Source organism: Caretta caretta, chromosome 1 (assembly GCF_965140235.1).
Source record: "Caretta caretta isolate rCarCar2 chromosome 1, rCarCar1.hap1, whole genome shotgun sequence".
Taxonomy (NCBI): domain Eukaryota; kingdom Metazoa; phylum Chordata; order Testudines; family Cheloniidae; genus Caretta; species Caretta caretta.
The window spans coordinates 100628453-100655470 of NC_134206.1; the positions used below are offsets into that span (position 1 = coordinate 100628453).

Here is a 27018-nt window from a genome sequence, read left to right on the forward strand (position 1 = left end):
AAAGTGCCCTGAAGTCAATTCACTGAAGTCAATTGGAGCAGTTAGGCCAATGCTAAGCACTTTTGAAAACCTCACCTTTATATAGATAATGAAAACACCCACAATTACATCATTATAACTATAACGAGGGAATAGAAATCGTCCAGATCCAGGACATAAGCCTGACTTGTAGCTGTTTGCTACAGGGTTTCTTGCACCTTCCTCTGAACCAGCTGGTGTTATTAGGGTCCTACATTATTTTATTCAATGTTTTATGTGTAAAATGTGTACTGTATAACCTGTCATTGTAAAAAGGGACACTGTTTAGGTGAAAAGAGCATTGTCATAGGCAAGTGTGGTGAAGTTGTAAATGCATCCCCCCGTTCCCCTCTTATTCCATTATTTCTTACGGGGAAAAAATTCCCCAGGATATGTTGTTTTGGTATCCATTGCCCTTTTCAAGAACGCAACCCCAGTGTATACAGGGGAACCCCTGTAAGAGGTAACAGAATTATTATTTGTCTTACAATAGTAATGAGAGACCACTCAAGCAAACTCAGAGTGACACTGTGCTAAGCCCTGTACAAACACATGGTAATAGACAGTGCTTGCCCTAAAGAACCTACAATCTAAATAGACAAGACAGGCAAAGAAAGCATGATTATTCTCTCTTTACAGGTAGGCAACTCTAGCTAGAAGGAGCAGAAGAAACCAAAGCCCCAGGAACTGCTGTACGAGAGTGAGGGGGCAAAATGGGGGCCAGTCAGAGCCATCTTTTCACTCAACTCCCCCTGGAGTAGGGAGACCACTTGTCCAGCTTGGAACAGGATAGAGCTCTTTTGCAGTGGTTTGGCCCCCGTCTGGTACAAGGAGAAGTGAGAAAAATTGTTCTCCTTAACCTCTGAGATTAGGACAAGAAGAAATGGGTTTAAATTGCAGCAAGGGCAGTTAAGGTTGAACATTAGGAGAAACTTCCTGTCAGGTTAGTTAAGCACTGAAATAAATTGCCTAGGGAGGTTGTGGAATCTCCATCATTGGAGATTTTTAAGAGAAGGTTAGAAAAACTCCTGTCAGGGATGGTCTAGATGATAATTAGTCCTGTCTTGAGTGCAGGGGACTGGGTAGATGACCTCTCAAGGTCTCTTCCGGTCCTACAGTTCTACGATTCTTTGTCAGTAGTTCATGATTCTCCGCCACACAAGTACTTATACTGCTGCCCAGGCAGAGTGGAGAGCCGCAGTTGCTGGCCAGGTGCCCAGCTCCGAAGGCAGTGCCATATCAGCAGCAGTGCAGAAATAAGGTTGGGGTGGTAATTTGAAATATGATATTTGTCAATATCACTTTTCACAGCAGACTTAGCACCCCATTGCTACCTTTACTTCTGCACTGCTGCTGTCTCCCTGAAGCTGACAGCTGGAGCCCTGATGCTGCCTCCAGGTGAGGGCTTGAGGTGGGGGCGGGGGAGAGGATGGCCCAGCTCAGGCTGCCTCCTGGTGAGAGACTGAGATGCAGGGAGGGAAGGAGAGCCCAAGCCTGGACAGTGGGGTTGGACTGCCAGCCCCTGGTGGCAGGGCTCCGGGGTGTGCGCGGCCCTTCTGCATGAGCCCAGCTGCCCGGGACTGACAACTGGAGCTCTTTAAAAAAAAAAAATGCACACAGCTCACACCTCCCTTGACACATTCCCACTCCTCCCCTGGGAGGCCCGCCCCGCTGGTTTAGATCAGTTGTCTGGAGAGAAGAGTAAGTTGTGCGTATTCTAGGGAGTGGGGGAGAGAGTGCCTCACTGCCTGTTCCTTCTTCTTCTACCATCATTTAGTTTTTATTAGAAGTTCCCAGCAGTGTTATGAAGTCACATTTGTCTAAAACTGCAGGGATATTCCAGTCCAGTAAGATGGTGGTAGAGGGGGCTCCTTTCCCTACAAGTGGAGAAGGATGCATTCTGCTATTGCAGGCACCAAGTTGCAGGGGCTTGAGGCTCAGGGAGATGGCAGTAGTGGTAAGAGAGGGTTCCTTGTTTTATAAAATGACTGATAATATGCATCCTTCAGAAGGCTTCATTTTAATTTTCCTCCTGTTTTCTACAAGCAACCTAACTTAAGCTGATCATGCTGTATTCCTTTGCAGTTAATACTCTGCTCACTCATGGGGCTCTGGCTTGGGGCAGAGGATGGGAGGAAAAGATCATTACAATAAAAGACATGTATTGTTAGCAGCCAGAATCTGTAAAAAAAGAATAAGAATGCAGCTTAATTTTCATAATCATTGCTGACCTAGAACTGAAAAGTATGGGAAAATATTAGCATTTGTAAACTGAGCAAATCATGTAAGTCAGTCAATGAACTTGAAATCTTCCATGTGAAGAGGTCATTCTTAAAAGGGCCCAATCCTGCAAGGTGCTGAGCACCCTCAACCCCCACTGAAGTCAATGGGAGTTGAATGTGCTCAGAAGTTCATGGAAACACTCTGCCCCTTACAGGATCAGGCCCAAAGTTACATTTTCACCAGAGGAAACTTTAATGCCATTGGCCATCAAAAGTGATTTCCCATCTCAGGGAGACACACAAATATTTCCAGGATTGATGTAGACAGATATCTATTTCCCAATTTCACACAATAAACCAAGGACAGCATCCACTTGTATCCAGAAAATCAAAATCAAAATCATCATTCTTTGACTGCTAAGAAATCAAAGTAAATGAACATCAAGAGGTCACCGATATGAAGTAGCCTGAAGTCATCCTAAGGCAGCAAGAGGTCATTTCTTTTTATATTCAAAGCATGGATTCCTATAAAAAACAATTTACTTTTACCTCCAATGGTCATTAACAGTTCTGTATTATCTCAATAGTTTTCGGTCAGTCCCCATAACCCTTCTTTACAGTTGTACAAATACCTTATTCCTAGTGATATAGCATTAATATAATGTTATGAGACCTGAGAAGTGCAAAACTGCTCCCTATCCTTTATTTTGCATTATTGCTCGCACTGTTTCAGCTGAACCAGTGTTATCAACATTAGGAGCTCAGGTCTACATTAGTGACGTTTGCCAATAATGGCCGTTAAGGGAATGATTTTGTTCATGACATTGCTATACTGGCAAGGGAGTGGAATCCCCGTCATTGGCGGGTTTTAAGAACAGGTTGATCCACCTGTTAGGGATGGACTACGTATACTTGGACCTGCCCCAGCAAGGTGGGTTCGACTAAATGGCCTCTCAAGATCCCTTCCAGTCCTGTATTTCTATGGCCACGTCTACACTACCCACCTGATCCGCAGGTAGTGATCGATCTATCGGGGATCGCTTTATCGTGACTAGTGTAGACGCAATAAATTGATCCCCGATCTCTCTGCTGTCGACTCTGGAACTCCACCAGGGCGAGAGGCAGAAGCGGAGCCAACGGGGGAGCGGCGGCCGTCGATCCCGCGCCACGAGGATGCGAAGTAAGTGATTCTAAGTCAATCTAAGATACGTCAACCTCAGCTACGCTATTCTCATAGCTGAAGTTGCGTATCTTAGCTCGATCCCCCCACCAGTGTAGACGAGGCCTATGACTCTAAGCCTTAGCCTGGATGCAGCTAAACTGGCATAAATCTGCCAGTATAGCTTATTTTACTCAGGAACAGGTATAAGCTATCCTGGCAAAAACATTTTTGCCTGTGTAAACTGCGCCTATACTAGTGGAGTTTGCCAGTATAACTAGTAAACCTTTTCTGGTGTAAACTAGGTTTGCCTGCAGACACCTTTTTCATCACCATTATGATTAGCTGTACTGCAGTAGAACCTACAGGCTCCAGCTGAGATCAGGGGAGAAGTTAGGCCCAGCTCAGACCCAAGCCCAGCCGACCCAACCAAGTCATTTTCTGACCCGACCAAACCCTTCCCCTTGAACCTGAGTCAGTGCCCCTGCTGTCTCCTGCCCATTGTGTCAGTACAGTGGTGGATTCATGACCTGCTCGTGCTGTCTGCCATCCCCTGCTGCACTGTGTATGAGCTGCAGAGTGAAGGGCACTGCAACGTCTCAGCACATTCACTCTGCAGCACACACAGTGCAATGAGCTGGTGGCAGCTGGGATGAGTGGGTCACACAGCCGCCACTGTGCTGACCCCATAAGCAGGAAAGCTGAGCTGAAAGGGGCCAATTGCTTTCCCATGCAACCTGGACCTGACACTTGTAGTCAGGTCCTATCGGGTTTGGGTTGGGTTGCAGGGCTCTAGATCATGGCCCCTTTATTCTAGCCTCTGTACATACATTTAAGGGCAGATTTTTTCACCCTTATTCATGCCCTCCTCCACAAATGGCCCCAAGAAGACTGCTTGTGGAGCCATGTGCTACTAAATGTTAGTAACAGAATCTGGCCCACAGTTAAAAGAATCCCTGCCCCAAAGAACTTCCGATTTAAATAGTCAAGACAAGCCAAAGATGGGGAGAAAGGACATAGTATTATCCCCATTTTGCAGTTGGAAAACTGAGGCTTGGTCTACACTAGAGTTAGGTTGACATAAGGCAGCTTACGTCGACCTAATTATGTCAGTGTACACACTACAGCCTTGCTCCCGCCAATGTAGGTGCCCTACTACATCGACATAATAAATCCACCTCCAGAGAGGCACAGGGCTTATGTTGGTGTAGTTAAGGCAACAGTGTCCGTGTAGACTGTGTACACTGCATTACTTACATGAGCTGTTGGCTGTCATTCTTTTCTATTTCAGGACTCTATGCATGGAGCCATGAACTTGACAAGAGAGCTGTCCCCAGGGCAGGTGGGGGACTCCAGTTAGAGCCTAGTTGACCCTGGGTTCTCTGCTCCAGCTGGGCTGGGCCCAACCCGTTCCGAGCCTGGCTGCTCTCTGGCTTCCAGCCCAGCTGCTGCCTGGAAGTCCAAGTCTGACCCAGAATGGGGCTTCCTTGGCTCCCTGCTGACAACAGGGCTGCTGCCTGGAGGCTCCCCGTGGGGAGTCCTGGTGCTGCACAGATGCTCCTTGCCACCAGGAGCCCTGCTGCACCCCAGGCTCTTGGCTCCATGCCTGGAGTTTGGGTGGCTGAGGGGAGCTGAGAGCCTTGGGGCAGCCAACAGGCTCCCAGTGGGGATCCCAGGCCACAGCCTGGCTGGGAGCAGGGAGCTGGGCAGGCACAGCCCGGTTCAGAGCTGGGAGTGAGCTCAGCGACTGCACTGAGGTTCCCAGGAGCTGCCCGGACCATGGACGTAGACCTTGTAGCTGGGAGCAGAGAGCTGGGGGAGGTCAGCCGACGTCCCAGTAGTGGGGAGCCAAGAGCTGGGGAGCAGTCGGGCTCTGGGCAGGCTCTCAGCTCCCCGCACTGCCCCTCTAAGTCAGCGGAAGCATTCCTCGTGAGGACATGCACCCTCGACAGAAAGAGAGTAGCGTGGACATGAATCACTGCAGTAATTAGTGTGGTGTTGTAAGTTGACCTGAGTTGGAAAGATTAAGTGACCTTCCCATGTCATCCAGCCCCAGGTCTGATTCACACGCTGCAGAAAACCAGTAGCCAACTACGATAGGGCTCCTAATAGTGGTTTAGACAAAGCCTTTGTTTCTCTGCTAATTACATGTTGTCACTGCAGGCGTGGCTGCAGCAGGAAGCAGCACTGCTTTGAGGGGGGTATTGTTGAAGCAGCACAAGTCCTGGGAGGGTATAGCTGTACCCACCACCATGCTTGCTATTGCCATGAAGGCTGGGAATAAGCCGTGGCTCATAAGGGCATGTCACCCCCTGGAGCTGTGTCCACACGTTGAGGCGGGGTCAGGGGACCCCCTGGGAGTGGCTCAAACACCTCTATAAGCTCCGGAGGGGGGGGCCAAGCCAGTGACACGGTACCAAGGTGTGAGTGGACCAGGCCTAGCAGCACCTGCTTTGTGGCCGCAACCTCAAGGGCACCAAGGGACCCACCATCAGCCCCACAGCGCTGCCCTTTCCCGCTGCGTGTTTCCCCACAAACTGAAATTGTGGGGCGGCTAGAAAACCACTAATTTAACAATACTAGTAACTAGCTGACACTGGGGGGACGGGGGAGTTCGGGGGATGGGGGGTAGGGAAATCCCGAGGGGCCTAGGAGACCACGGCCAGGGGGCCCGGTTCAGGCTTGGGGCTCGCTGCCCCGCTCCTCAGGGGAGGCGGCTGCGGCAGGGGGGAGAGCCATGGCGCTTCCGGCAGGCGACGGTGGGGGGGCAGCAGGGAGCGGAACAGGCCCGGCCCGCCGGCCGCGCAGAGCACAGCGGGACCCGAGGCGCGCCCCTGGGCCGGCCAGGGGCAAGGAGCCCTGGGGGGCGGGGCGGGGCGGGGCCCGGCCGGGGGGATCTGTCGCGTTCGCGGCCCAGGGTCCTGTGTCCCAACCCAGAAAGGCAAATAGCCCCCAGAAGCCACTCGGGCCCACGTGTCGGGCAGAAGCGGGGCCCACGTGACGACACCGCCCCCTCCTACGAGCCAATCAGCGCACGCGGGCGTTTGCGCTGTTTCGTTCGGAGCTCAACTTTTGGGCCAATCGGCGGCGGGGGCGGGGCTAAGACGACGATGGCGGCAGCGGCAGGGGCGCTGCGGCTCTTGCTGGCTGGGCAGGGTCTGAGGAGGCGGAGACTGTGAGTGACGCTACTGAGCCGTGGGGGAGGGGGCGCTGCGCTCACCCCACGGCCCCCACAAGCCCCGCCCCGCGAGAGCGAGACCCCGGGGCGTGGGCGCCGCCGTGCTGCGCTTACAACCCCCCAACCGCCCCTCCCTAACGGCTCCGGAGTGACAGAGCCACACAGGCTCCGCAGCGCCCGTGACCGGCTCCCCAGGGCACCCGCCCCTCCCCTCCCCTCACCCCTAGTGCCTCCGCCTAGCCTCCCTCCCTACAGCCCCCCACTCACCCCGAGTGCCTCCGCCTAGCCCCGGCCCCCTACAGCCCCCCACTCACCCCGAGTGCCTCCGCCTAGCCCCGGCCCCCTACAGCCCCCCACTCACCCCGAGTGCCTCCGCCTAGCCCCGGCCCCCTACAGCCCCCACTCACCCCTAGTGCCTCCGCCTAGCCTCCTCCTCTACAGCCCCCCACTCACCCCTAATGCCTCCGCCTAGCCTCCCTCCTTACAGCCCCCCACTCACCCCTAGTGCCTCCGCCTAGCCCCAGCCCCCTACAACCCCCCACTCACCCCTAGTACCTCTGCCTAGCCTCCCTCCCTATAGCCGCCCACTCACCCCTAGTGCCTCCGCCCAGCCCCGGCCCCCTACAGCCCCCCACTCACCCCTAGTGCCTCCGCCTAGCCCCGGCCCCCTACAGCCCCCCACTCACCCCGAGTGCCTCCGCCTAGCCTCCCCCCCACTCACCCCTAGTGCCTCCGCCTAGCCTCCCTCCCTATAGCCGCCCACTCACCCCTAGCGCCTCCGCCTAGCCCTGGCCCCCTACAGCCCCCCACTCACCCCTAGTGCCTCCGCCCAGCCCCGGCCCCCTACAGCCCCCCCTTCACCCCTACTGCCTCTGCCGAGCCCCCCCCTACAGCCCCCCACTCACCCCTAGTGCCTCCGCCTAGCCCCGGCCCCCTACAGCCCCCCACTCACCCCTAGTGCCTCCGCCTAGCCTCCCTCCCTACAGCCCCCCACTCACCCCTAGTGCCTCCGCCTAGCCTCCCTCCCTATAGCCGCCCACTCACCCCTAGTGCCTCCGCCTAGCCCCGGCCCCCTACAGCCCCCCACTCACCCCTAGTGCCTCCGCCTAGCCCCGGCCCCCTACAGCCCCCCACTCACCCCGAGTGCCTCCGCCTAGCCTCCCCCCCACTCACCCCTAGTGCCTCCGCCTAGCCTCCCTCCCTATAGCCGCCCACTCACCCCTAGTGCCTCCGCCCAGCCCCGGCCCCCTACAGCCCCCCACTCACCCCTAGTGCCTCCGCCTAGCCCCGGCCCCCTACAGCCCCCCACTCACCCCGAGTGCCTCCGCCTAGCCTCCCTCCCTACAGCCCCCCACTCACCCCTAGTGCCTCCGCCTAGCCCCGGCCCCCTACAGCCGCCCACTCACCCCGAGTGCCTCCGCCTAGCCCCGGCCCCCTACAGCCCCCCACTCACCCCTAGTGCCTCCGCCTAGCCCCGGCCCCCTACAGCCCCCCACTCACCCCTAGTGCCTCCGCCTAGCCCCGGCCCCCTACAGCCCCCCACTCACCCCTAGTGCCTCCGCCTAGCCCCGGCCCCCTACAGCCCCCCACTCACCCCTAGTACCTCCGCCTAGCCCTGCCCCACTACAGCCCCCCACTCACCCTTAATGCCTCAGCTTAGCCCCGCCCCCTACAGTCCCTCTACTCACCCCTACTGCCTCTGCCGAGCCCCGCCCCCCACTGACCCCGAGTGCCTCTGCATAGCCCCATCCCCAGAGCCTCCTGCCCCCAACCTCTCCTTCCCCCACACTCACCCCAGTGCCCCACATAGCTCCGCCCACTTTGCCCCCACCCAGCCCCGCACTCACGTCCAAAGCCCCCTCTGCCTCCACACAGACCCCCTGACTCCCCTCACAGCCCCCACTGCGTCCCAACCCTCCACACAGCCCTCCAGAGCCCCCTGACCACCTTTGCCTACATACAGCCCCCACTCACTCCCTAAGGCCCCCAGTTCCCGCTCCCTGACTGACCTGACCCCTCCTGCTGCAGGAACACATGTGAGGACTCTCCGCCATTCAGAGCTGCCCTCTCATTCAGGTGACAGTCAGTGACGCCCCCACCTTCAAATTTAGTGTCCCTCCAGGCTCACTTGCAATAGCCCCCACACAGCTTCCTTCTGGCTGCAGCACCTCTGAGGGCGAGGAGCGTGGCTGCTCTGATGTGCTGTGACTGAGATTTGTCAGTTGGTCTGTTTGCAACTTGTAAGTTTGAAAATCCCAGCAGCAAAACTGGTCTCTGCAACTAAAAAGAAAACATGTTTACTAGCTAACCAGGTTTATTTCTCAGTAAGCTGATGGTTGTCACTGAGGCAGTCGCTCCGGGCCCTGCGCTTTGCGCGGCCCCATGCTTCAGGGGGACGTGGGGTCCAGGGCAGCCTGAAAGGTTAGTGGGGGGCCTGGTGTCAGCAGCAGCAAGCGACCTGGCCCCAGCCCGCCCCACTGGCTCTCAGCGTCGCTCAGGGGAGGAAGTGGAAGCCAGAAAGGGGCAGGGGCTTGGGGAAAGAGGATGAATGGGGGCGGATCGGGGGTGGGCTGAAGCTGGGTCACTTGCTCCTGCCGGCGCCAGGCCCCCCACTAACCTCCCAGGCTGCCCTGGATTATAAGATGGACTGGGGTAACTGCCCCCACACTTTGGGGGTCCCACGCTTCAGGGGGATGCAGGGTCCAGAACAGCCTGTGGGTTTAGTGGGGGGCATGGTGCCATCAGCAGTGAGTGACCCATCCCCATCCTGCCCCTGCTCCCATTCCGCCCCTGCTCCCATTCCACCCCTTGCCCCAAGCCCCCACCCTGCCTCTTTCTGGCTTCTGCCCCCTCCCCTGAGTGATGCCGGGAGCCAGTGGGGTGGGCTGGGGCTGGGTTGTTTGCAGCTGCCAGTGCCAGGCCCCCTGCTTATCCCCTAGGCCGCCCTGGACCCTGCATCCCCCTGAAGTGTGGGGCCCACCCAAAGCGCAGTAAGGCCAAATATTAGTGGAGCCAGGCCCACATTCCTAAATATTAGTGGGGCGCGGGCACCATGGGCCCATATAACTTGCTGTCTATGCCGAGTGGTGGGATTGGATTGTGGGGTGGGATGGCAAGTAGTAGCTTCAGAACTTTAGAACTCACCTCCTGCCCCGAAGCGCAATGACACGAAAATGAGAGCTGCTGTAATGGTGGAAAAGTGTGTGGCAATCACTTTGTGAAGCCTGGCAATTCCAGACTGCTACTGGTCAGTCACAAATCAATTTGGAGTTGGAAAGTCCACTTTGGGGTTGCGGTGATGTAAGTGTGTAAGGCCATTAATTTCTTCCTGCTATGAAGGACTGTGACTCAGTCTCTGAGCAATTTGCAGGTAATAATAGATGTCTTTGCGACAATGGGATTCCCTAACTGCAGTGGGGTGATAGATGGCACGCGTATCCCAATTTTGGCCCCAATCTTGCAACGGAGTACATCAACAGATAGGGCTACTTCTCTATGGTATTGCAGGCACTGGTGGATCACTGGGGTCGTTTCACTGACATCAGTGCAGGCTGGCCAGGGAAGGTGCATGATGCAGGCATCTTCAGGAACACGGTCCTGTATAGAAAGCTGCATACAGGAATTTTCTTTCCAGATCAGAAGGGCATAGGCACTGACTCTTAGAGTGCTTTGGGGCTGGAGCAGCCACAGGAAAAAATAGTGGATACTGAGCACCCATCAGCAGCCCCACCAATCAGCTCCTCCCCTCCCCCCACAGTGCTTCCCATCCACTAGCAAGCCCCGTCGATCAGCTCCTCCCCCTCCTTCCCAGCGCCTCCTGCCTGCCGTGATCAGCTGTTCAGCAGTGTACAGGAGGTGCTGAGGGAGAGGGGAGGGGGTATAACAAGGCAGGAAGAGGTCAGGGGGGTGGAGCTTGGGGGAAGGGGTGGAGTGGGGGCTGGGCCTGGGACGGAGCGGGGGTCGAGCACCGCCCATGAACTTACAAAGTCAGTGCCTGTGCAAAAGGGGATGTGGAAATACACATAGTGTTCCTGGGAGACTCAGCCTACCCCTTACAACTGTGACTCATGAAGCCATACAGTAGAAATCTTGCGAGCAGCAAGGAGCGCTTCAACACTGTAGAATGACTGTAGAATGTGTGTTTGGTAAAGGTTTGCTGGTGCTGCCTTTTTGGTAGGTTAGACCTCACTGAGGAAAATATTCTCATCACAGTCACCGACTTTGTGAGTTCCTGAAGCTGCTCAATCCCCATCCCAGGCCCTGCCCACACTCCACCCCTTCCCCCAAGCACCACCCCTGCCCTGCTCCCACCCCGCTTCTTCCCATTTTGTTCTGCCCCCTCCCCTGAGCACGCCCCGCTCCTCCTTCCCCCACCAGTGTCTCCTGTATGCTGCTGAACAGCTGATCATGGCGGGCAGGAGGTGCTGGGAGGGAGGGGGAGGAGCTGATTGGTGGGGCCAGCCAGTGAGTGGGTGGCGCTGCTCCAACCATGGAGCACCCACAGAGTCAGTGCCTATGATTCTCATGGTCACAGCAGCCTGCTGTGCTCTGCATAACATTTGTGAAGCCAAGGTGGAAAACTTTCCCTAGGGTGGAGCATTGAGGTGGATTGCCTGGTGGCTGATTTTGATCAGCTAGACACCAGGGCTATTAGAGGGTCAGGCCTTAGGGGCGTGTGAGAAGGGGGCACCACCCAGGGCACCATGCTCAGGACGGTGCCACTGTGTGCCTCCAGGGTAGGGGGTGCCCCCCATCTCACAGTCTTGCTCCACTGCTGCTCCCTCCTCCCCCTCCATGGAGTTGCCCCTGGCCAACCTGCTCTGGACCGGGAGCCTCCTCCTGTCTGCCATGTAGAGTAGGGGCATGGGGCTCATGTCAGGGTGTTCCCATCCCTTTGCCTGTGTACCTGGTAGCTGCTGAACTGCCCTTAGAGAACAGGGGGATCCTCTCTCCTGTTGCTGCTGGCTCAGGAATGAGTCCTGCAATGTGTTCAGGCTCCTGCATGCTCTGATTAAAGAGACAGCACTCCCCAACATGCACTCAGTCACAAACCAAAACCTGAAATGGCATCCCTGGTGAGCCAGGAGTGCCCAGAGGGCTGGGGGATGGCTATGGGCTCTGGCAAGATGCAGCTCCCATGTGACAGCACGGAGCCCACCTTGAGCTGCAGGCCAAGTGCCAGGCACAACAAGCTGCAGCAGCACAGAAGTAAGTAGGTAACATCCAAAAATATTTAATTTCTGTTATTGTTTAACGGTGTGATTAAAACGGCAATTCATCGTGATTCTTTTTTTAATCTCGTTTGACAGCCATATATCAGTATTAAACCCATTACAGTTTTAGTTTTTATTTGTAGAACCCTAAATTAATTTACAACTCTACTGCCTTTATGTAACCACAATTTGAATATGTAACTAAAAATGTGTAATGTGGAATGCATTAATGAAACAATTTTTAAAATAGATAATGCCTTAAACTGGGACTAACGAGTTTTTCCCAGGGTCATAAAAACCTTTATAAATTCCATGCTATCCCTGTCCTAAATCACTACCAATCTGCAATGGATCAAAGAGGGGACCTAGAAGTGAAAGGTCCTGTATCCCATCCCCTGGGCCATCCAGTCCCAGGGTTTTGGGACCAGGCTGAAAACAGACCTTTAATTTATGCCTTGCCTTTATGGAGCAGGGCTGAACAGATTAATCAGATATTTGAATGGATTTGAGGGATGGTTAGCCTTCTCAAAAGCCTTCTAAATGAGCTGTAGACATATTTTCTCAAACACCTAACAGAAAAGGCCCTCACATAGTAGGATAGTTAATTTTAATATTTTTTACAGACCTTGCTTTAGCAAACCTTGGAACAGCACTTATGGAAGGCAAGCAGAGTTTTAGCACCAGAGTGGGAGAGGTAGTCAAGGGTCAATTGACTTTAATAATTAAAATTAAAAATACTTGCAGTTCTGTCTGAGAGCATAATGCAGTAAATATTTTAAAGTTTATTAATGAAAGAATGTGCAATACAAAAGTAATTGAAACCTAGAAGGTTATATGAATGCACAACAGGGACTCTGGTGCTATTATGGTAACTACAAGAGCAAAACTAGAGTGGTTTGTGCTGCACAAGAGAGAAATGCTATGAACTGACACAGCCAAAATTAATCCCTTGTAGTTTAAGTAGCATTGTCCTAAAGAAAACCCAGGAGGACGCTTTCTATACTGATCCAGTAACCGTGACTTTTTCAACTTCTACTCCCTGTTTCAGAGAGGGCAATAAAACACTTTTAGTGTGCAGAACTGTAAATGCCAAGACTTCGAACAGCCAAACATGAAGGGTTTGAGTATTTATACTGTACAATGAAGGGGTCAAAAGTCCACTTGGAGGCTGTAAGTTTATAAGCATGAACCAATTGATGAAAGAAGTCTGTAATATTTGTAGGCCAATAGCAATACTACCATGGGCAGGCCAGGAGTTGCTCTTGCCTTTATCAGCCTCTTCCTACCCCTGCATCTGGGCAATGAGGCTCCCTCCCTTGACTCCCTCAGCCAGGAGACCAGTGACCAGACTTATTCAGTCCCTAAACCAGCACTAAAGTTTTGTTTAAGCTAGCAGCAGTAATGCTAATAAATAACATACAAGTCCCTGAAAGGGACACAACAGCAGCTCTGGGAGTTTCTTATTTACTCCATCACTACTTTCCTGTCTCTGTTTACACTAGGGTTTTAACATAATGTTCTTTTGGAAAGGAATCCTCCTTCCTATCTATATTGTGCCCTGTACTTTTTTCATTCTTGCCTCAGCTGATTGCTGGGTGCTTCCTTTCAGCAAGGTGCATATAAATGGTCAGTCTCTCCTAGCCAGCAGTGACTCCCTCCAGCATCCTCTCTCTAGAGCTGCCTGTTTCTAGGGCAAAGACTATTCACTGCTAGATGAACTGCATGGCATAGCAACTGCTGGGAATGGCAGAAAAATTGAATTGAGCCTTGCATGGAGAGGGCTTAATCCAAGGGGAGTCAAGAGCTAGAAGGAAAGACCCTTTTAGTGGGGCTAGAGGTGAAGAGGTCTTCTAAGTCATTGTTGCTGAGATGAGCATAGGTAGAGTTAATGGACCTGATTCAGCTTGCTAGATGCCCCTCCTATTGCTGAGCTGAAAGGGTGGTTTTGCTAAACTTGAGAGACAAATGTTGAGCCCAGACTGCTCCCCAAGATCTGAATCAGTACAGTTGACTGATGTGGAGGAGCAAAAAGTCCTTGCTGTGCAATAAGTTAGCCAAATGGGAGTGAGAAGAGAAAACAGAGGGACAACTTAAAAAGTGTACAGTCCATGCACGTGTTCACTGAATTTAATTCCATGTTTCCTGGTCTTTGTTTAATGGGAGTCTGTGTAGTTGTGGAAATAATGATAGCAGGTGCTTTATGGGCTTTCTGCATAATGGCTGTCTAGAATTTTTTCAGGAAGTGGCAGTAAGGCTAGGTGCTCCTGGTGATGAATAAGGGGTAAATGCTGAATTGGATGGTCGGGTTAGCAGGTTATAGAGAGTAATTTCTTCTACAGACACGGGTTCTTCTGATCTGGTGGCATTCTTTTCAGCTGTCACAGAAACTGTTCTTTGTGTTACTGTGACATCATTGCATCACTAAGAATCTGCTTTTTAGAGATGCCATCAGAATACTAAGGAATGAGGGTATCTTTATGTACATAGGAGGAGACCCTGTGTTCAGACCTGCAAAACTATTTTTACCTGTTTTCTCTTGTTCATAATGTTTCAAAGCTTTCATCTTTTGGACTGGAATTTTCTATAATCGGTATCTTCCCAAAGATGATTTTTTTTGAAAGTTTGAACAAAATCCTTCTAAATATTTTTTTGAATTTGGCTAAGGTAAACTATGTACTATTCCTGTTTTTAAAAACTTTAACACCACCTTTTTAGACAGGGTTATAGTGAAAACAGCTGGCGTTTGAAGCTTGGCATGGATGTAGTCCTTGTTGAGGGCTAGTGCATTTGCTTGGTTTGAAGAAAAAATTTAGTTTAACCCTTTGAAATTGTGTACTAAGCACATCCCACAGGAAATCTCCTTTACCCTCTATATTGCTCCTTTAAACATAGATGAACTGCATTTGACTGCTCAGCTGTTTGAGAGCCCATTAACTTTAAGGATGTGTGTAAGTGTTTTCAGGATTATGGCGTAAACCTGTTTTATATCAAGTGCACAGAGTCTGCTGCAGTTTCCACGGTAAACATCTGATGAAGTGAGCTGTAGCTCACGAAAGCTCATGCTCAAATAAATTCGTTAGTCTCTAAGGTGCCACAAGTACTCCTTTTCTTTTTTAGAGTCAGATCAGTTTCTCTATCAATAAAATGCGTGTAACAGCATCTGAAGTGTTGTGAGGCTTAATAAGTGTTTAAAAGTGGTATAGGAGTGTAAGCTATTACTTTTGTTGTTAATTCCGTTTCAGACCAAGTATACTTGGTCTAATACTTTTACACTTGGGATAAGACTAATTTATAGAATTGAGGGTTTACTCGTTTTTTAGCTCCTACTTATGCTCAAATAAATTGGTTAGTCTCTAAGGTGCCACAAGTACTCCTTTTCCTTTTCTTTTTGCGAATACAGACTAACACGGCTGTTACTCTGAAACCTGTTCTCTATCTCAGTGGTTCTCAACCTTTCCAGATTACTGTACCCCTTTTAGGAGTCTGATTTGTCCTGTGTGCCCCAAGTTTCACCTCAGGTAAAAACTACTTGCTTACAACATCAGACATAAAAATACAAGTGTCACAGCACACTATTACTGAAAATTGCTTACTTCCTCATTTTGTCTGTATGAAATTTTAGTTTGTACTGACTTTGCTAGTGCATTTTATATAGCCTGTTGAAAAAGTAGTAAAATATCTAGATCAGTTGATGTACCCCCTAGAAGACCTCTGCATACCCCCAGGGGTATGCATACTCCTGGTTGAGAGCCACTGCTCTATCTCCACGTCAGGAAGTGCTGCATCTTTACTGTTTGTCAAGAAATGCAGGTTTGTGGCTACTTGGAAACTATTTCCCCATGTTTATTTCCACTCCCCACTGTTCCTCAGACGTTCTTGTCAACTGCTGGAAATGGCCCACCTTGCTTATCACTACAAAAGGTTTTCTCCCCTCCCCCCCCCCCCCCTTGCTGGTAATAGCTCACCTTAAGTGCCGGTTTCAGAGGAACAGCCGTGTTAGTCTGTATTCGCAAAAAGAAAAGGAGTACTTGTGGCACCTTAGAGACTAACCAATTTATTTGAGCATGAGCTTTCGTGAGCCACAGCTCACTTCATCAGATGTGTACACAGTCTCTAAGGTGCCACAAGTACTCCTTTTCTTTTCACCTTAAGTGATCACTCTTGTTAACAGTGTGTATAGTAACACCCATTGTTTCATGTTCTCTATGTATATAAATCTCCCCACTGTATATTCCAGGGAATGCATCCAATGAAGTGAGCTGTAGCGCACGAAAGCTTATGCTCAAGTAAATTGGTTAGTCTCTAAGGTGCCACAAGTCCTCCTTTTCTTTTTGCAAATACAGACTAACACGGCTGCTACTCTGAAACCTTGGAAAGCTAGTATCAATGTTGTTTTTCATAGACTGGACACTGGAGGGTGCTAACGCAATGGGAGCTGAAATTATCCTAGAAAATTAAAAGGTTCTCCCTGTATAGTTTGGTACTTTGTTGCAACATTTATGTGAGCATGTATAAAGTAATTCCTCACTGGCAGCAAATTTTGTTGATACGTATTGTTTTTACAATCTTAACTGAAAGCATCAGTGAAGTGTTGAGAGTATCTGTGCAGATGAGGTATCCCTTTCCTAACCCTTTAGTGAAAATAACTAGTTCTGGGTTTTTCAGATTTTTAAAATGTTCTGTTCAGGATTCGGGGATGAATTGTGTTTGCAAGTGTGACTTTCTAATGGCAAAAACATTTTAAACTGGCAAAACAGAGAATATTCACTTTTACCATGTTATTTTGATCCATTTAAATTAATTTTATCACAAACTGGAGATGGTAAAAGCCACATAATGGTTCATTTTGGGGAAAATATTTTTAAACAGCTGTAAATACCGGTAATGGTCCTGATCCTTTTACTGTATTTTTATGCTTGGATCTTTGTGCCTCTGTGGAGCCAACTGAAGTCAAGCCACAAAGGGCCTGCCCTGTTGGATCCAGATCTCAGAACTATACAGTACAAATATTCAAATTAACATCAAGTTGACTGAGCCCCTGTTAGAAAGAAATGTTGCATAGTTGGATTCTTTTTATTTACCTTCTTATCTTTAAGGCTTTATGGTGCACATGGGGAGAGGTGCACACGCACGCACACTCCCATACACCCCTCTCACATGGGGGGGGTGCGGTGCGGGCGGTGACCAACTGACCCTCCCGTCCCTGCCTGGCGCTCTCCGCCCTCCATGCCTGGCTGGGCCCCCAGAATGATCCCGCCTCTTCTGGTAGCTGGCATCATGTCTTCCCCAGGCAATACGTGGGGGGACATGCAGGGTCACATGCCATCTTTCCCCAGATTTCTGCCAGGGTTCACACCAGAATGTGGCCAGCAGCAGCCTTTTGGCACTGTGTGGGAGGGAAGGGATGGGAGCTGCTTCCAGCTGCAGGGGAGGGGGTGGGGGGAAGGGATGACTTGGCCTGTGTCTTTGCAGAGCTCATCTCTTCCCCTCACCCCCCGTCGCAGGAAGCAGATTGTCCCTTCCTGCCTGCACAGTGTTGAAAGGCAGCTGACATCTCCAAGCCACCGGCATAATCCAGCTGCCTCCTGTTCCCCAGCTACAGCATGGGCAGGAAGGAGTTAAGCCCTAAAAATGCATTGTGCACCAGGGCCCAGGGAACCTGACTGCAGAGGCTTCAGCGAACCTGGCCAGAGAGGTGGCTCAGCAGGGGAGCGTGCCTAGGGGATAGAGCAGCCCCATGCTCCCTGGCGGTAGGACCCAGGGAGGGAGGGGCAGGTGAAGAAGGTGCTAAGCTTCTCCCTGGGAGGCTGCTGTGGAGTCTGCAGGTTTGGGGCAGGAACAGGCTGGAAATTGCTTCCCCCCCCCCCCCCCCCGCCACTCCAGAGGTTAGCTGAGGGTGGAGAGGCTTCCCCGTGCCTGTGCAGGGCGTGGGCACATGCAGGTCTTGGCTCCTCCTGGCCAGCGTCCCAGGCCGGAGGGTCTTGGGTTTTCCTGAGGCGCTGGCCCAGCCACAGGCGGGGGGATGGGGAGGAAGGAAGGAGCCTGCCAGCTAGGCTCCAATGAGGGACTGGTTCTCCCCACAGCGCTGGGAGTGAGATGCATCCTGCCAGGGAGAAGGGAGTATGGAGGAGCAGTGGGGCTGGGTGGTGGAGAGGTAAAAAAGGGAGAGGACAGCAAGAGGGGGAGCATGTAAAGGGCAGATGAGTGGGCAGCAGAGGTGACACATAACCAGCTGCCGCCTGCTCATACTCACCAACTACTGCAGCTCACAGTGTGCAGCCAGTGCTGGTGTAGCGGCACAAACTGCTCCATGGCAGAATTTCAGGATAGCAAATTGTATTGGGTAAGCAAAGAAGGACATCCTTACATGGTGGTAACTGCTACTGGTGGGAAAATGCTGGTTGCAGTTTGTGCCACTTCACCGGCCGGAAACAGGACAGAGGGCAGGACCTCCGAGAGCTAGCACACAGCGGGGGCTGTGCTGATGGACCAGCACGAGGAGTGGCCGGCCCCACGTGCTGCAGCTTTCCCCTACCACCAGCCTTGCACACCCACCCCCATTGTTGGCCACTGGACTCCCCGCACCCCCCACTCACCACTAGTGGGCAGGTGGCTGGTGAGCAGGGATCTGGCAGCAGCAGGACCTGCCAGTACTGATTGGGGGCGGGAAGAACAGAAAATATGGGACACTTTGCCTGTTATTAAGAAAAAGTCAGGACACCTGCTGGAGGGCTTAAATATGGGGCTGTCCCTTTAAAAATGGAACATCTGGTTACCCTACCCAGAATATGTCTAGATTAAGTAGAATTTTGTACAAATGCATTTTCCCTAAGCAATGGTTCCCAACCTCTTTTTTTCTTTTCTCGGGGTGTGTAGGTGTAGTTATGGGGTTGGCATAAGAACATAAAAACAGCCATACTGAGTCAGACCAATGGTCCATCTAGCCCGGTATCCTGTCTTCTGACAGTGGCCAACACCAGGTGCTTCACAGGGAATGAACAGAACACGTAATCGTCAAGTGATCCATTCCCTGTCACCCATTCCCAGCTTCTGGCAACTGGGTAACTACTTCTCCCCTTCCCAAACATGTCTTCCTGCTGTGTCCTGCATTGTGATGCCAAACAGTTTTTCAGTTCAGTTTGTGTAGATTGTGCCCTCTTTTATCCTGAGAGACTTTGCACTATTACGTGCAACCCTGTTAAACTCAAATATTATAATTGCCTATTGTATGGTGGATGAATGGGCCCTATAGCAAATATACAAGATCATATTGAGTTTGATCCTACAGGTTGCTGAGTGTCTTATGCAAGTACAAAGTACCCTCTATTCTAGTGACTTCCTGTGAAGAATTTAGGGCCCTCCTTCTCCACTGAAGTGCTAAGCACTGCAGCTTCTGGGATTGAGCCTCAAGCCTGTGTTCTTTGCACTGGTTGTTTGTAAAGTGGTGAACTGATTTTAAGTCCACTCTGTAGGTTCTTAAATCCCTTAATGGGAAACACTGGGCAATATTTGAGAAGTTCCCTGTAAGCTGCATCCTGGCAGGCAAATGTGCCCTGACATTTGCAACTTTTTAGGAGTTCCACTTTTGATCAGAGGGTAGTTGAGTTTCAGGGTCTGCTCCTCAACTTATCCCTCCCTACTTGTAAGTAAAACATATGAACACTTTCTTTTTTCTGAGGTGTTTTTAGTTTTAACCTCCCTCGGTCCCTGCGCAGGACACCTCTCACTCACCCCTTTCTGAATTAAGCCACCTTGGTTGGCATGTTAAAATGTTTTATTTAGCATTCTTGTGTTTGTTTGAACAGGACCCCAAGCATCTCGGTGGGATGGCAGCAATTAGTAAATATTATTAGAGAAAAGAATGCTCTTCCCTCTTCTACCTCACATGGATGTGAAGCCTAAGAAGTTTGCAGAATGTCCACACACAAATAGCGGTGGAAATTGACTTGCTATTATTGACCCCAATATGTGCTAAACTTGAACTGAAGTCCCCTGTTAATTTTCCCCTCTTTTCCTTAAACACTGCTGTATTATCTCACAGTTCTCCTATAACCCCTTTCGCCTCTGACTGTAGCTAACATAAGTTTGAATTACCTGTTATCATGGGATAGACAAGACTCTAGTGATCTCTGTCTTCCCTTGTTTGTCCCTACAGGACTGGATCAATGTACTACCATGGACTGAGTAGCTGAACTTCCTTGCCTTTATTCTATTATTTTAATTAAACACGGTTAGCATCAGGAGCTCTGCAGTGATGAAAGGGAAATGATGAAACTTTGAAGAATTTGGGATATAGAGTTGATCTCTAAATTTTAATGTACTCTTTGCATTAAAGTAGTTAATAGCTACATTTTATATTGAGCTTTCAGGTGACCTAATTTCCCTTAGTACTGTACATTTAGCTTTACACATCTGCACCTAATTTGTAAAAAGGACTTAATGAGAAACTTCAAACAGTTTAAATGTCAATTACAAAGAAAGCGAGGTTTTAAAGTTCCAGTAATCTGTCCATATTGGTCATCGAAACATGATCCCAGGTGGATGTAATTCAAGACAGACGGCATTCCAGAGGCACAATTACAAAGAGCTTATATATTTTCAACACTAACAAGCTGTCATGCTATGTTGTAGCTACACTTGCAGTACTGTATGACTACAATTACTGTTTTATCTGGTGTGGACTTGATATTAAGAGTTTTAATTCACCACTCCTTAAACCAGCGGTGTCCAATAGAAATTTGATGCTAGCCACACTGCTAGCCACACTTGTGGTTTTGAATTTTTCTTATTAGCCACATTATAAAAAAGCCACATGCATTAGCCACAATTCAATAGCCTATTAGCCACATGTAGCTAGTGGCGAACATATTGGACACCACTGCCTTAAACCGTCAGTGGGTGTTTTAAGGTGCACGGGGCAGGGAGGAGAGGAATATTTTGTAGGATTAATTTAGATTGATTGGTCCTGTTGTTATCCTAAAAGCTGTTATGCACAAAAAAGGGAAGAAAAATGGAGCATGTATTGGAAATTTTGTTTTATAAACTAGCTCATCACAGAATTATTTTTATTTCCTTTTATTTCCAAATTATTGTATTTGTATTGATTCCTAGGAAATAGCTATGAAGAATTGCTAAAAGTCCACAACATTCAAGATGTTTTCAGATTACTTTTCTAACTGAGAACCTATGAAATAAAGCTCCATTTATTTGGAAAAATAAAGCTCCATTTATTTGGAAAATTAAAGCTAAAGGGATTGATTATTATCACTTGCACTGGTAAATCAGAAGTAACTCCTACTGAGGTAAATCTGGAGTCACATGCCCAATGTGTAAAGTCAGTTTTGAATTATATGTAAGGTTGAGGTTGGACCCAAGTTTTAGGGCAGAGCTAATCATACTGAACAGAAAATAAATCCTTCATTTATTTTTGATTGAAATAATTAGCTGTGTGCTATATTCTTAGACATTTAAAAGTTATAAAATTAAATATATTTAGCAGTTTAGACAAATTAATTTTGTGGCCCTTAGTACTGTCCAATAAAACATGACTGCCTATATAATTTTCATTTGCATTGTTTTTTGTTTTTGTTAGCATTGGAACAAGGAAACAAAAGTGTTTAAACCACTAATTAGAATTTTATTTATATATGACAGGTTTCAGAGTAACAGCCGTGTTAGTCTGTATTTGCAAAAAGAAAAGGAGTACTTGTGGCACCTTAGAGACTAACCAATTTATTTGAGCATAAGCTTTCGTGAGCTTCAGCTCACTTCAGCTCACGAAAGCTTATGCTCAAATAAATTGGTTAGTCTCTAAGGTGCCACAAGTACTCCTTTTTTTTTAATTTATATATGATTCTCTTTAAGGTTTTATAGAGTATTAGTGGTCAAAATTTAAGATGTCTTCCTGCATTGACTTTTTTTTTTTGTTACATTAAACATACAAACACACATACAGCAGAACCTGTGAAGGGGCATGTGTATTGAAGAACACACATTTTATGCTAATTCAGCTACCTCTCAAGTAAGAATGTAGAGGAATGGAGAAGGGCTAAGATGCTTGTTGCTTGAAATGTCTGATTTAAGTGGTGAGCTTTTTGCCCATTACTTTTAAAAAAAATCAAAGTATGTTGTAAAATGTTCTCAAAACATCTTAATCTGTTTTCCTGCTTGGAAAAATGCAAGTGCTCTGTTGACGCACAAAGCCCTTCAAGAAACAAGTTGGCCTTCAGAGCCACACTTGAAATAAAACACCAATTTTACTAGTTTTCCCATTTTATGTAGTGGCATTTGAATGGCCTCTAGTAATTGGTTTGTTTTTTTTAGCAAAAAACCAAAGCTCATTTGCACTATATTTGGCATGTCATGAATCATTAAATCTTTATATAAATTCAGAAGTAATTTGTAGCATACAAAATCCTCTGATATATATTTCTCCCTCATCTGGGCTGCTGGGTTGTGATCAGTTTTCAAAGCATAGCATGTCAGTTCCAATAGACTGTGAACAAATACTTGTTAGTTCAGAAATTGTGTATAATTCTGTGGGTGTAGAAAAATTCTTTTCTTATTGTGGACATTGTTCAATATATCCAGCAGTGATGAGCAGGTAAAAGTGTGTGAAAGCAGAAGGAAGGAATGCATCACTTAGTTAAGTTAAAATAAAAAGTTAAGCTTTTTATTTTGTGCAAATTAGTTTTACAGCTATATTTTCTACCTATATTTGATACTAGTAAGTCTTAATCCCTGGTATTTTTCTCCTAGAGGAATTCTCCCTCTGACCCACTCCCAGTCTTTGTATGGGTAACATACTGTGGTCAGGTTTCAGAGTAGCAGCCATGTTAGTCTGTATTCGCAAAAAGAAAAGGAGTACTTGTGGCACCTTGGAGATTAACCAATTTATTTGAGCATAAGCTTTCGTGAACTACAGCTCACTTCATCGGATGCATTCAGTGGAAAATACAGTGAGGAGATTTATATACACACAGAACATGAAAAAATGGGTGTTATCATACACACTGTAGCTCACGAAAGCTTATGCTCAAATAAATTGGTTAGTCTCTAAGGTGCCACAAGTACTCCTTTTCTTTATACTGTGGTCATATGTTTGAATCAAGCTTCACTTTAAGACTTAAACTAGTCATTAAAGACTGAGTGGGAAAGTTCCTTGCACCTGGGAAATTAGGAGAGCAGAAGCAAGAGACATGTCCGCATCCTTTCCCTGGTGGTTCTTCACCTGTGAATTTGAACTGTGGTGGTAATAAAAGTTTTCTGGACCTCATTTTATGTGAGACCATTAAGCAACATGAGAATTTGAGACTAGCTACCCTTCATATTTCAGGACACTGAAAGGTGCCATTTATAAGTTGAAAGTGCCTGCAGGAAGGCAAAACAGGCTTGTAAACTTAAACTCTAGACTCCAGACGGTAACAGGTTTGTAGTGTGGGCTACATACTTAGATTATCAAAATTGCAAATGTGCTTTATGGTGTTTTTTTTTTAAATTGAAAAACATCTGCCTATAAAAAGCTATATCCGCTTTTTATACTTCTCACTGGTGGTGTTGCTATCTCTTATGTCATAGAAAACACATGATTGTGAATGGCCCTGCTACAAACCCTAAATTGCTGTTACAGCACCAGCTGCCAGAGCTTAAGGCCTGTTATCATTCTCATTATAACCTACTATTTTGCTGAGCTACTAATTTAGCTATTCAGATTTGTTTCTGAAAGATGGGGAGGAAGTTGATCTGTTTACGAATATTTTGCAATCTTGAAGCTGCTTATATGGAGGTGGCCTTTTTGTATATTTATATAAAAATATATTTATATTAAATATTTCAACCTTTTTTATTGTTTGAAAATTAACAGTATATGTATAACATTTTCAATGATTTAAGTATGATTTCTGTATTAGTATTGACAATGGTCTGCAGTAGAGCAACATACTACGAAGTTAAATGTCTATCCATGCAATAGACTCTAATGATTCTAAAGTAGTGAGCACAGTCTACTGAATAAAGAATATTCTGAGTTTTTGTAAGTGAATTTAGAGACCATGAAAGGTACTAGAATGGCAGCCAAGGGAAACTGAAGTTCACTATTTGTTTACAGAACAGGTATAGCTTTCCCCACCGAGCTCAACCATTATACTTCAACCCAGACCTTGTGGGTGCTATCACCTCTAGAATATGATGGAAACTTGTTCTTGCCCTGTGCTAAGCCCCTCTCTGGGACTGTCAGTTTTGATGGTGATTTTTGTGATTTGATCCACTGAGCCCAAAATTTCAAAATGCCTAAAATTAGGCACTTGAATCTATATTTATTCACTTAAATAAGTGGGCCATTTTTCAAAAGTGATGGGAACTCAGAGTTCCCATTAATTGTAATTGACTACTCTCAGCTTCCATTGACTGGATTGAGATTACTCATGGGAGTAAAGTTACTCAAATGCATGTTTATAGGCTCAGACCCGAAATTTCATGGACAACAGGAGGCCTGCACAGGAGTAACTGGGAGTAGAATTTGGCATTTATAATCTTTATTCTATTTTCTAAGTGCAAGGGGTTAATTAAATACTTAGATGAGTCTGCCTGATTTAAAATAAGGGTGATTATGAATACTTTTGTCAGCAGTTACTGATGGGGGTATTTCTAAAATAATATAATTCAATGTGTAAACCAGTGTCTAAGGATATAATTCTTCTAGAGGGTCTCAATATTAAAAACAATAATGATTCAGAAATTATTTTCTTACTTGGCTCTGTCTTCCTAGAATTTTTCTGTTGTTACATAGGTTGATCCACTTGGTCCCCAATCCTGCATTGAGCTGGATGTTTGCAGAGCTGATTGCAGGATTCAGACCTTGATATCTACTTTTAAAAGTCAGTTGTGCGACTGTTTATGTTAGAGCCAGCTGCTTTGATGTTGTAGATACGTTGCTAGTTGACAAGATTGAAATTATTTTTCTTTATGGTCAGACTGTTACCCTTACTCACATTGGGTAGTACCTTACTCTTTACAAGTTGACTCATTGACTTATGTGGACTACTCAGTGTTTCATATTAATATCACAATCTGCCTCTCAGTGTGTTGGCTTTTCAGTATTTTGTAGCGACATGTATATGGTAGCTGTCTTGCAGAGACATACAAAAATAAACTATATTTTCCTTGTAAAATAAGTACAATTTCTAGATGGCATTTAATAAATAATTTAAAATTTCTTTACTTTTGTCTTTTTTTTAACTTTAAACCTAAAATCCGTAATGATATTTCATCGTAGTCTCTTTGTGTTAATTTATCTAGCCTTTAAATACAAACTTATGTGTTTAGGATTTGTGCATTAAATATTGGGTGGTGGGTTTTTTTTTTTGTTAAATCTGCAACTTATTACTCAAAGCGTTTAAAATTGGGTCAGTGCAAAATATTGACTTCAGCATATTGAAAGCATAAAAACTCTTTTTTGTTGGTAACTACTCTTTGGAGAAATTGATAGATGTGAAAAACATTTAGCAGTGTTTTTTTTCCCCTTCCCATGAAACTAAGCTACTGAGGAAATCTTCCTACTGCTGTATGCTGCAATATGTCAGAAACACCGTTACGTTATAGATGCATCATCATCTAAAAGGAAAAATTGAGTGTGGGTTTGAAGTCGACAAGTGATGAAAGTAGCCCTGAGGTTGTCAATTAGAAAGCCAAGGCCTGGAACTGATAAGTTAATGGGCATTCCCCCTCCCCACCTCTGTTCCACCTCCTCCGCACCCCCCCTCCTTTTTTTTTTCCAAGTCTGCAAGATCTTTATGCTCAGGATATAAAAAAAGTCATGTTGGTCTATGTCCCAAAAATATATCCTCCTAATAGTATTCACTTAAATACCTGTTGCCTTTGTTTGGCTTATTACAAGTTTCTTCATATAAGTAGATGAGCAGTGAGAAATGGAAACATGGCAAATAGAAAATTATTCCTCTCTCCAGTTGTGTTCTATGCTGAGTTTTTTTTTTCTTTTTAACGTTAACAGACCACTCCAGGGACCATGTAATAATGTTCAACAGTGTTGCAGGATTTGTTTTCTAGCATGTATTTGCTTGCAGGTTTTAAGATGTGGAATTTAATTTTTGAGTCTGAAAATTATGTCTTCCTCTGGAAAGGTGAAATGGCAGCATATTGTTTTCTTCTTGAAGTGGCTATTAGTTCTCCAAACATGTTTTTTAGTATTAAAAAAGTTTAAATTAGCTGATTTTATCAGTTTATGCAGATTTTAATGTTTTTAGGTTCAGGAAGAGAACAAGAATAAACAAATGAAATCAGTTTTAAAGTGCTAACAGATGCAGACTGCAGCTGAGACTTGCAATCTGCTGTGAAGAAGAACTTTTAGTCCATTTTTATTTTTTTAAATGAACATTTGTGTAACTTTTTAGCATTTGTAAAAGGTTTCATATTGACAGCCCCGAAGTCTGGAGTCCTCTATCCATAGCACAACTACCACAAGGGCAGTATCAATACAGATTTTCCACATAACCCTGCCTCACACCAGAACAGAGAGAGTAATTCTAAGCGTGAGAAGGTAGTTCAGTCTCCATACATGTTCAGTCCTTGATCTCCTCTATTTAGACTACCAACAGCTATGATATTTCTTAGTGATCGCTGCACACCTGTTGAAGAGCAATGATTTGCAGTCACTACTCACCTGTGGCCATCAAGTGCAATGGCGAGTTCTTTTTAAGAACTGATGGCATGATATGACCTCCAGGTCTGAATTTGGGCTGGTGACATGGAGCTATAATCAATAGCTTGAGCTGCTGCCTTTCCTCTCCTCTTCCACCCCTGATTTTTAAGAAAAATAAAATACAGCTTAATTGAAATAATTCACACCAAAAATTGAGCTGAAAGATATGTTACTGTGTAATGGATTTCACTTAGAACTATTCACCTGATAGATTTATTAATTTTCCCTAACATGGTGAGCAGTAGCTCTTGTCCAATATTTTCTCAGAAGTTTAGACAGGTTGGAGACTTAAACCTTAAATAATCTTCTGTTCTTCCCACACCCTATTTTAACTTGTTTCCTGAAATGGTAGTGTCTTATAGTTTTATCCATAATAATGAAAATACACCATTGATGGAATAGTGTATCCTGTTGCACAACATGGCTGAAATGCTGACCTGTTATAAGGAAAATGATGTCAAGGAGGTGTAATGATGATGCTCTAGGGCTAGTCTGTAATTCTTTTTCTACTC

The 27018-nt window shown here is 47.1% G+C and overlaps 1 protein-coding gene across 4 annotated transcripts in view; it reads left to right on the top strand.

Annotated features, from left to right (window-relative positions):
- The first annotated feature begins 6472 nt into the window (after positions 1-6472).
- Positions 6473-27018, top strand: part of CLYBL (citramalyl-CoA lyase) — a 234937-nt gene continuing 214391 nt past the window's right edge. For 2 of the 4 annotated variants that reach the window (XM_075129562.1, XM_048854203.2), the window contains exons 1-2: positions 6495-6574; positions 8606-8653. In XM_075129562.1, the coding sequence (XP_074985663.1) occupies positions 6510-6574; positions 8606-8653 (113 nt within the window). In that variant the 5' untranslated portion in view covers positions 6495-6509. Of the gene's footprint in view, positions 6575-8605; positions 8654-27018 lie in introns of all 4 variants that reach the window. The other 2 variants (XM_048854217.2, XM_048854193.2) reach the window with 2 other exon arrangements.